The 12,021-nt window shown below is 33.3% G+C and overlaps 1 protein-coding gene across 1 annotated transcript in view; it reads right to left on the bottom strand.

Moving 5' to 3' along the window:
* The window catches only part of LOC148956197 (katanin p60 ATPase-containing subunit A1-like), a 35,017-nt gene extending 24,538 nt beyond the window's left edge, over positions 1-10,479 (bottom strand). The window contains exons 1-2 of the mRNA XM_089094465.1: positions 10,429-10,479; positions 3,188-3,495 (exon numbers count right to left, since the gene is read on the bottom strand). Of these exons, the coding sequence (XP_088950591.1) occupies positions 3,188-3,495; positions 10,429-10,460 (340 nt within the window). The 5' untranslated portion in view covers positions 10,461-10,479. The remainder of the gene's footprint in view (positions 1-3,187; positions 3,496-10,428) is intronic.
* Positions 10,480-12,021: the final 1,542 nt, after the last annotated feature.

The following is a 12,021-nucleotide window of genomic DNA, read 5'->3' as shown; positions in this document are numbered from 1 at the left end:
ACCGCATACCCTTTTCCTTCTATTCGAAACTCTTTCTTCCATTGAGTGAAAATGTCGATAATTTAGTGTGGACAAACATTTATGAAAAACCAGTTTTAAATTTACCTGTTTTTCTTTTCCTCATTTACTATTTTCTGAATTTGGTTTTTTTTTTCGCCTTTTTCATCAGGAAGCGAATGGCTAGTAGTAGCAGTAGATATAAATTTTCAAAGACTTCTGATTTTTTAAAACAGACCGCATACAATTTTCCTTCTGTTCGAAACTGTTTCTTCCATTGAGTGAAAATGTGGATAATTTAGTGTGGACAAACATTACGAAAAACCAGTTTTGAATTTACCTATTTCTATTTTCCTCATTTACTATTTTCTGAATTTGTTTTTTTTTCGCATTTTTCATGAGTAAGACGAGTATTACTTAATTTTACAGCTTAGATTACTGGGGTGCAACAAGTGACTTATTTTTTTGAAAAAAATACGTCAAAATTTTTTTTTGAATCATGTTCTGATTATTTCATCAAATGGCCGGTCTTGTACAAGCAGAAAATTTCGGTCAAATAAAATTACCTTGCTTGTTTTGGGATCCGTTGGACACATTTTTTTGGACATCTTTGATTTTCCATTTCCGAACAAATGAAAAATCACTGACTGACCAGTTTGCTACTCCTTTATTAAGCTTTTGAGGGAAAAGATGAAAACCGATTTCTCTACTCAAGAACAATTTGCAATTTGAATTCAACTGCCAACGTGAAGGAAAAAGAATAATGATAAAAAAAAGAAGAAAACAAATATAAATAGACCACCTTATCTGTCAATCCTATTAGCTAAACCAAAGGAATCAGTAGAGCCAAAAACTACAAGTGGGGCTCGAGCCCCTGTTTGCAGTAAATAGTAGTTTCCCCGAACGTCAGATGCAACGGACATGTTTTAAAAATGGAATCCTTCGAAACAATATGTTTTATCATTTTGTCCACCATTTTTAATCTTTATTAAATAGTTATTAAAACAGATCGGGAATTAGGAGAGAGGAGGGAATCACAACAAGCAGAAAGCACGGAAGAATTAGATCGACAGAGATGAAAGAACACAAGCTTTATCGAATTAATTTTAGAGGGACTACTTTTGTAAGATTTGTGTATTATTTTCTTGATCTTAGTTCAGCTAGTTAATCTAACATCATAATAATGAATAAATTTTATTAAATTGCTAACAAATCCATCACTGTATCTAAATGAATATAAAATTATTTACAATTTACCTATATATTTTATTGTATTTAGTTATAATTCTCTAAATGATTTATACACATATATTTTTATATTCATAATCATGCACAATTATCATTTTTAAATAAAGCCACACATATTATTTTATATTACCCAAAATAAAATATAGTTTAAAATTATTTTGATAAGAAAAGAAACCATAAACAATTAATTCGTATGCTTATACAATTATAGGTACATGATATTCATACTTTAATTCAAGATTCATTTAATAAAAATAGCTGTCGTAGCTACGGCTGACACCGAAACAAAATTACGCTACCCTTTACAGCAATATATTTATAAACATTAAGTACGATTAAACACTAGTAAAAAACGGAACGAATGAATTGCTGAAACGATTTATCCTGCAGCGTACTGGTTCCAGCTTATTCATGTGGCATATGTTTCTGTTGATTGTGGTGGCGGGGGGTAGTAGGGATCGGTGTTTATAACTCGAAAGAACGGAGTGCCAAAATTTGCACATCAGCTGATACCTTCGTTCTTTAAGCGTTGGAATTTGTAGAGCTGCGAGGGCTGAATCATAAGTAACATATTTGATCCCTAGAATGATTTCTAGGGTTCGTTTTTGCACTGTCTCAAAGTTCATCATTAAGCTGATAGATGTTATGCACTTGAGGCCCCCAAACTGGGCACGCGTATTCATGCAGAGGGCGTACGTAACACGTGTACGCGAGAAGCAATTGCCTTATAGAAAACCCCAATCGACGCAGTGAGGATAAGGATCGCAGCGCGTAGTTGCCCTTTCTCACAAGATTCGTGACGTGTGGCCCGAACGAACAATCGTCACTGAATGTCACGCCAAGGACAACTGCAGTCAACGTGGTAGGGTACCAGGGGTTGGCGCAAGCAACATCTCTTTTTAGAGGATTGAAGAGCATCACTTTTGTCTTCTTCACATTAATCTGGGGCCCGTTTAAACTGCACTGATCATTGAATTTATCTTTTAGGTCACTATCGAACTGAGGGATTCCTTGAGATTTCTCAATGAGGAATTTCAGCAAGGCTGACAAATCGTCCACAGATTTGAATCGTTCGTCAGTGTTGTAAAATAAAATTTAGTTAATGCCGGCTAAAAATAAGAGAGCAGCAAGTTTGGTGCCTTGAGAGGCGCCACATGTTAGCTCAACCCACTCCGAATCAAGGTCACCCTGGAAAAGCGCATAGACGCACTGGTATCGATGTCTCAGGAAGTCTACTATTAACAGCAGAATAGTCTTTCTAGCACCCATTCGTTTCAGATTCAGCAAAGCCGTGATGTGACGGATCAAGTCGAATACCTTGCAATAATCGGCCAAAAGGAGATCAACTATGGTACCCCCTTTGTCTAGCCATTCTACTATTAAGTGGTAAAGTCGCACTAAACAGTGAGTCATGCTTTTATTTGTTTATCTTAAATTGTTTACTCTGATAATCTATTTATAGCTATTTATTATTTTTGTATTTTATTTATAGCTATTAAATTTATTAGCATTATATTAAAAATCTTGTACCCTTCATTGGAAAATTCCCTTGTCATCAATATAGTATTGCATTTATTGCGAATCCAGATACTTTCAGATTGACCTATTGGATTTTCAAAGCTACACCTCAGATATCTTTAACAATGTCCACAAAATTACTCAGATAAAATAGAATTATTGAATTGAAATATTTTTGTTTGATCCAGGCTAACAGAAATATTTAATATTTAGAATGCAGAAACGGTAAAACAAATGAACTATAGCCCTACACAAACTGAAAAAAAAAAAATGTTAAGGTTTTTGGAAATCCCAAGATAATAATGATCCCAAGATAGTTCCAAAGGCAATTCCCTGGAAACATGTTTGTCATATTAGTCTCAAAAAAGAAAAGGAGATACAAACTGATTAGTAGAAGTGTACAAATGCAATGAGTGCAACATACCCTTTTTGCTACCTTTACCCCCCTTTGACTGATGAGAAGGAGGAAGCTTCCCTGGTTGGAACCACCACGCTATTCCACCTCTTCTGAGGGATGAAGAAGACGGTGAGATGTCATTCCTTCCACTTCGAATTCTGGGAACACTTGAAAATACAGTTTCCTCTGGGGAATCTCTTCTAGCAGGAAAAGATTGGTTTCTGGATTCAAAGAAAGTAGCCCGCTGACGATTAGACCGTATACGTTCACCAATAAATAATGCGTCAACCATTTCTGCCATTTGCCGAACTTCGGAATGAATTCGACCAGAAGGCCTAAAGTTACAAAAGAATTTTCTTAAAGAAAAGTCGAGGAATTTTGGGTATTATAACAATTAGACACTATTCACCGCTACATCTATGCATAAATCTCTTAGACTTCTGGCAAATCAAAAATAACTAAATTACGGGGCTTTTGGGCGACAACCTTTTCTCCATGGGCATCATCATTACAAACGTGATCATACTGACAAATATAATAGGACATAATCAAAATAGTGAAAATTTGCATGATTGAAAACTATAAGCGATTTCATGGGATAAAATACAATACTAAAAAGTTAAAAAACAAAATTAAACGACTTTTCAAACTTGTTCATATTTTTTAGTCCCCAACAATGATATCCAGCTCCCGAGCTGGTATTTACATACATAGAGTATATACTATATGATACTCGTTACTAAGCCACTAGTGACGCCACGAAAATACACTAGCAGAATCTATTGGGATTTATTCCAGGAGTCGATGAATAGAAACTTCAACTGTATGTTGGAAAAAAATATGTTCACTACTTATAGTTTCCCACTACATAGAGACCGAAAAACCGTTATGAGTAAACCGTTAATAAAATCAAAATAACAGTTAAGAGTAAACCGTTATTAAAAATAAAAACACCGTTAGCAAAACCAAAAAAAAAAACACACTAAAACAAAAAACGTTAAAAGTAAAAGTATCCAATTAAAATATAACGTTATCAGAGTAATTTTATAACCGCAATATAATTGTTTGCTAATTCATCTCTGAAGTTGATAGATGTAATATCGTGTTCATGCTTTAGGGGAAAATAAATTTCATTGACAAACCTCACATATATTAATGCATATCATCGCGCTCAAGTCAAAATACCATAAGGGATAGAACAAATTAAAGATTTAGTGACAAGCTCACTGATTCAAATTTTGAAGAAAAAAAAAAAGAGCCAAATGAGCAAGTTTGACAATCTTATCAGGATATTTCAACAATTATGATTTTTATTGTAGTAAAATCAACAATTTGCTTTTAAAGCAAAGAAGTACATTTTGAAACTAACAGTGACTAAACTGCCATAAAAGACGAGCTTATTCATTACTCAGTGATCAAAGAAGAGCTTGAAAAATCTCTATGGATATGTTCTCCCTGGAATACCATTTCCAAAGAGACAAATTATTCGAAAGATATTTAAAGACGAGAGAGTTTGTGTCTGGAAACGTGAGAAAAAAACAAACAAGAAAAACATTCAGTCTATAAAGTGAATTAAAGACCTTTTTAACCGAAATCTAATCTGAAATTCAATTATCTCTAGGGTGCATAATTTATTTAGCTATACCCAAATTCATACTTTTGAAACTCAGCTTGAAGTAGTAAGACTAAAATGACGAAAATATTGCTTCTATAAATCCAAATTAAAACCTAAATTATAGTTGAGAGACAAAGAGAGAGAGAGAGAGAGAGAGAGAGAGAGATTTACATAATTTATCAAGCAAAAAGACAGCACTTAGTTTAGTAACAAACCTAAAAAGTAAAAATCTTTGACAAATCTAGCAATATTTTGGAATTGTTTCTTGTCTTACTACTTTTATCATATTAAATATATTACAGATACACATCGTGGTTGCAGCAGTAGCTGATACCTAGTAAGGGTGAATACAAATATTACATATATACTATGTCATATACGTGTTACATATTCATACAGATAATATTTGTATATAATATATTATATAGATATATAATATATTGTTTTATCTATTTTTTAGTGTAAAAATGAGATTAGTTAATCTAATCAGTGTAATTGATAAAATTAGAGCAGAAAAAAGTTTCAGATCTCAGTTCCAGAGAGAAAACGATTACAAAACTTGGAAAAATGCCAAGTGTCGCCAAATACTAGACGGCGTTGATGGTTTTTCCTTGACAAGTGCCAGTTCCCTCTCTTATAAGTAGCCCATACATATTCGTTTGTGATTGTAGTGATTTAGTCGGGAAAGAAAAATAAGAGTTAACAATAAACAGGTACCACTGTAGACTGTAGCGTCTTCTTTTTCCAAACATGATACGCATTTGATACCGCGCGTATCGTCCCTGGCAATATACGTCATAACCTTAGTTCAGTTTTGACAAGCTCATTGTGATGTGTAGATCAGAAACAATTGTCATTGCGCGTGCGGAAGGCGTATGAATCTTGTGTGGTTTTAAATCTGTTCCACATTTTTTTAACGGAGAGTATAGCCTTTGTCGATACTGTATATTCTGTCTACTGTGACAGGTACAACATAATAACGCGGAGTATGGAGTTATTGTGTTTTGATGTAGTTCAGTCAAAGTAGTACTTAAGAGAGTTATGAAGCCTTAGCTTTCTGCCTCATTCAAAATACTATTTAGGTGCAAACGTTTCAATCCTATCAATAATCGATAAAGACTGCAATCTGCGAGAAGGTCTATTCAAGAAGGTCTAAACAAGATTTAGACAAAATAAACAGATTGAAACGGAAACTCTCTTCTTCTTCCTTAGCAAAAATTAAATCACTGAATGAAAAGACTAATAACAAATGAAAAACAAACAGAAAGATAGATAGATCAGTGTATTTCAAAAGCCCAAAGGGCCATTATACACACACAAAAAAACTACAGCAAGGAAATGACCAACAGAACAAATTACAAAGCACACAGAAACAGAATACAAAGCGAAAAAATATCTAATCTTGAGACAAAATAAATTAATTGTATGAACTTTTCTTCTTTCTAAGCAGTTATCTATGTATACACCAACTCGAAATATTGTGGTTGGTTTACTACTTTGTGGAATACCAGCACATCAATCTCATGTAGATATTTATTCCCTTAAATCAAAGAGGGCCGGGCAATTTAGGAGAAAATGGTGTCAAATCTTCATCTTTACAAAGGGGACAAGCAAACCGCCTTTCAGGATCAACTATTTTTTGTCGAATACCGTTGGCCAGCTCTGGATGGGATAAATAACTTTCAGTTATTTATCAATTTACTTTTAGTTAAAAAAAACTTGTTTTTTATTTATTTTATTTCTGAATGTTTTTGAATTAATGCAGGTTTTGAATTTGTTTCACCGTATATGAATAATTAAAACGAAATTTGCATATTAGTTTTACTTTTGCTTTAAACTAATAATAAACTTATAATAACCTAAGTTTGATTTTTGTTCCAGTTATTTAAGAATGACTCCCCAATCACAAAAACTGTTTCATTAGAATAATAACCTCTTTAAAAGTAAAAAAAACTTTAGCGTAAGAGCGAGCTATTGAGGAGAGGCAACCCTCCTCAAATACGTAATATTTTCAGTTCATATTAAGTTTATTACCGCGTATTAAGCTGCTTGAGATAAAATTAAATGCTAAGATTGACCGAAAAATAACACTAATAAATTATTGTTTATATCGGCCATTATTTAACAAAATTTGAACCTTAGCGTAAAGAGCAAGGTATTGGGGGCGAACTCCCTCATATAGGTAATATGAGGGGGTTCACCCCCTCGTCAATACCTCTCTCTTTACGCTTAAGTATAAATTTTGTTCCAATTCTTTAAGAATGACCCCTGAATCTTAAAGGTCATTTAATTAGAATAAATAGATCTTTTGAAATTACTAAAAATACTTTAGCGTAAAGAGCGAGGTATTGAGGAGGGAACGAACCCCTTATATACGTAATAATTTCTGCTCGTTTTAAGTTTTAATGTTGTTCCTTACTTTCAGTTGAAAAAACTTGTTTTTTTTTAATTTAATTTCTAATTATTTTTTAAATAATGCTGGGATATTCAGCGCCCCCTTCCTATAAATTCTCTTCCCCCATGAAACATTCCTCCATGGAAAGATCCTCCCACGTAACCCTCGTCCCCCGACTCCCCCCACCAGAAAAAATCCCTTCTGAAAACGTCTGTATACTTCCTAATAACCAGTACTATATGTAAACAATGGGCAAAGTTCATAACTTGCAACCCTTCCATTAGGCAAATTGGGGTATTAAATCGTCCTGAAAGACACAGTTATTAGATGTTTCGACTATGCTGAACAAACTGGCTATCTCAACATTTTGATCCGGTGAATTCGGGAAAAAATAGGCGTGGGAAGGGGCCTAGTTGCCCTCCAATTTTTTGGTAACTTAAAAATGGCACTACAACATTTAATTTCCGTTCGAATGAGCCCTCTCGCAACATTGTAGGACAACTGGGTCGATATGATCACCCCTGGGAAAAAGAAAAAAAAAAAAAAACAAATAAACACGCATCCGTGATCTTTCTTCTGGTAAAAAATACAAAATTCCACAATTTTGCAGATAGGATCTTGAAACCTCTACAGTAGGGTTCTCTGATACGTTGAATCCGATGGTGTTATTTTCATTAAGAATTTATGACTTTTAGAGGGTGTTTCCTCCTTTTTTCGAAAGTAAGGCAAATTTTTTCAGGCTCGTAACTTTTGATGGTTATAACAACACTTCATGAAACTTATATATTTGAAATCAACTTGAAAATCCAATTCTTTTAAGTTATCTATCCGTATCAAAATACCGTTTTTTAGAGTTTCGGTTACTATTGAGCCGGGTCGCTCCTTACTTACAGTTCGGTACCACGAACTGTTTAAAAACAATTCGCCCTAAGCTGAATCCATCGACACAAAATTATAGCTGGTAAATTAGATTTAAAATAAACTTCCTCTCCAAAACTAGGTTTAGCCTGATTATAATTTTTCTATGTCTATGTCCTGATTATAATTTTTCCTTGCCAATACTGAATTTCTTGATCCTCTAAAATAAATTATACCTGACTTTATAAATCTGTTGGTAAATCACGAAACCACGCCCATCATTCTATAAGTAAGGCATTCCCACTCTTTCTTACTAGAGTCAGGTATAAACCATTATGAGAGTCGACGTTTTCAAACCATTATTCAACATCTGATCATATGCCACTCTTACTAGTCTATCTTCCTTTCTCCTGATTAACTTCAACTAAAATCTAAGCATAAAAATAGACCTGGGTGGCTTTAAAGAAAACAGGCCCATATCCCCTTTCATAATCTGCCAATTAGTTGTCTGATGTAGACCAAACACCCTTGTATAATACTGGAGCAGGAAGGACTCCAACTGTTGTGCCGCTTCTCGACCCAAATCTCTGCTCTATATTATATCACAGGTAGAACTTTTGTATTAAATATTCTTTTATGCATTATTAGGTTTTTAATTCCCATTATTGTCGGGTTTTAAAAAATGCAAACACGGTCACTTTGTTTCTATTAATTATTTCATCAACATGACTCTTTAAACTTCCATTTTCCGATAAATTAAATCCTGAATATTTTATTATTTTACTTACATTCAATTCCTTATTATCAGATTTAAATCTACAATTTTCTTCACCACTCATTTTTTTTTATTTTAAAAAAATAACAACTCCACTCTTTTCAACATTCACCTTAATTTTTTCCCCTGCAAATATTCTTCTATGAGACTCAGAAGCGTCTGCAGATTTTGCGGTGTATTAGTCACCAAAGCAATATCATTTCCAAATAACAAAAAAGATTTCAACTCAAAAAAGAATTCTTGGGTCCCTAGACTAGTTTTCGGAGCCCATCTATTCTCAAGAATATCAAGAACATCATAAATAAAAATATTAAACAATTTAGGACAAAAAGTGCTGCCCTGTTTTAAACCCAGCTTAATATTAAAAAGCCTAGAAAGCCTATTACCAACTAGTACGATTCCACTCACGCAAGCATACATACTCACTATCAATCACAAATAAATGGAGATGGCCAATTTTAAACAGGCCATCATTCCATAACTCTCTGCCGACACTGTCGAACGCCTTATGGAGGTCCAGGAATCCCACATAAAGATAAGTTTTTCCCATGCCCTATTTATCTATCAATACCTCTAAAATAAATACTGTATCTGACGTCCTACTCCCTGTCCTGAAATCTCCTTGCTCCTCATGTATGATATTATTTTTATTTAACCAATTAGAAAGCCTAGTACTTAATATTTTCTCCATTACATCACTTAAAGCAGGGACAAGCGCAATTAAACTATAATTCTCATGCGCCTTTGGGTTTCCTCTCTTAAAAAGTGGTATAAACAATGCCCTCTTCCAATCACTTGGCCACTACCCTGAGGTTAACACCTTATTACAAAGAAAAACAATGATCGGCCTAAAAATTGAAAGAGAATTCTTAAATAACGTTATTGGTACACCAACAACACATACAGCAGAACCTCCTTTTAAATTCTAAAATACCAACTTAATCTCATCATTATTCAGCTCACCCGCTAAATCATAATCATGTTCCCTCATGTGATAGGTTACCACCTCTGGGATGTATGTTTCCTCTTGTATTCCTACAGAATCACCTCCCAAACTTTCTAAGCATATATGATATAACAAACAACTTAATGTAATAACTTAATGTAATAGGTATAATAAGATAACAATAAAAAGAATAAATACTAATAAATAAAAACAAATAGGCGGTAACAAACGTTTTCTAGGAATAGCTTACCTTCTTTTTAGGGACTTCAATTCACAAGAATGTAAGGGGCGGCGGAAAAAATGTATTTTCAAAATCTAGAAGGGCACAACTATGTTGCTTTATCAGTTTTTTTTCATTTAAAATACCTAAATGGCATTTTTCAACGAAAAACCCAAAATGTGAATCCTAAATCTAGCACCCTCCCCAACTGATGTGCCTGCTGATGCTCTTTTTCCAATTTCCCTGACAAATGGATCACCAAAAAAATTATTTTAAGGACTTCAATTCACAAGGATGTAGAAAACGGGAGTAAAATATATTTTCAAATTCTAGGAGGGCGCAACTTTGTTGCTTTATCAATTTCTTTCATTTAAAATACCTGAAAATGACATTTTTCAATGAAAAAATCTAGCACCCTTCCCAATTGATACGCTGAATTTTACTCTTCCTCCAATTTACCTGAAAAATGGATCAGCAAAAAAATCACCCATGTTTAACGAATAAAAGCCCATTTACCACAAGGTCAGAATTCAAACTGAGCTTTCTAAAAATGAAAAGAAAGTATGTTTCCAGAACGAAACCACGGTTGGAGCGTTATGATTCCAACAGTCGCAGAGGAGGAATCAATATCCCCTGGCCCTTCTACTTCCTTAGAAACATAAACAAAAACAGAAAGAAATAGAACATGCATGCCGAAGAAAAGAGCTATTGCAATATCGTGTTGAAATAAATCGTGAAACATTCAGTTGATAAACAGCCATAAAACGATCTGATTCCGTGTTTTCAGTTAGAACTACCACCAATATTTTAAATTAAAATTTCAAGAAAAGGAAGGTACAACGCAGAAAAACGAAATAAATTTTTTCGTGTTGAATTAAAGTTCTTTCTACAAGCAGAAATGTTTAAACTACTACTCTGGTAAAATAAAAATTACACAAATTTGACAAAAACGCTATTTTTCTCAAGGATATATCTTTTATCGGATACCAAAATCTTTGTATAAATTATTTCAACTAATATATAATTAATTATATAATTATTTAATTAGTTTCGTTCATAAATCAATCTTGACAAATGAAACTAAGAGAGGAAAAAAAATAACAAAATGAAAAATAAAATAAAAAAAGCTGAAAAAACGAGGATTTTGTCAGCCAGTGGTGAACCATGAAGAAGAAAAAATAAGCAAATATTTCGACAAGAACCTCCACCGAGTCGTCCTCAGTGCTAAATAAAAAAGAAAGAAAACAAAGAGAAACCAATAAATATCAACGAAAATCTTTTTATTTTTATTTTATTTATTTTTTTTTTAGCACTGAGGACGACTCGGTGGAGGTCCTTGTCGAAATATTTGCTTATTTTTTCTTCTTCATGGTTCGCCAATGGCTGATAAGATCCTCGTTTTTTCACCTTTTTATATTTTATTTTTCATTTTGTTATTTTCTTTCCTCTCTGAGTTTCATTTGTCATGTACAGCCAGTGTGGTCTTAGAATGTATTTAAATCAATCTTGATTATTTTGTAATTAATTTAAATTAATTTAATCGCATAATTTAATATTTTAATTGGTGGTGCCAGCATTGAAATTATTGCAGTAATAAAATACTTCAAATAGAATTAAAATACCTCAAGTTTACTGAAAAGGGTTGCAATTGATGATGACCATTGTTCACCTCCTTAGGCTAATATAAGATTCATCAATGATGGGGAAACAATAAAGAAACTTCCAAATGTTTATCAGATTGAAGCGAGAATTCTCATCGAAATGGGAAGGGGGATCTTTGATACTTGCAAAATCATCCATAATAAATTATGCAAATTACAGTGCAACTCATAAAAACCCTGATATTTATGAGGGAGACAGAGTCCCCAGTCCTGTTTCCCCACGTTTCTTTGTCTGATTATTATTCGAGTAGCAATACTTAAAATCCACAAGAATTGGATCGCAGAAGCCAATTAAATAAAATTAAACAGTTCATGGGAACGAACTGTAAGTAAGGATCAATAGTAACTGAAACTCTAAAAAACAGAATTTTAATATCAATATATACATCAA

This window comes from Artemia sp. Qi Xiang Cuo, chromosome 1 (assembly GCF_049724085.1).
Source record: "Artemia sp. Qi Xiang Cuo chromosome 1, ASM4972408v1, whole genome shotgun sequence".
Lineage (NCBI taxonomy): Eukaryota > Metazoa > Arthropoda > Branchiopoda > Anostraca > Artemiidae > Artemia > Artemia sp. Qi Xiang Cuo.
Note: the sequence above shows the minus strand (reverse complement) of the source record. Positions and strands in the feature narration are given on the sequence as shown.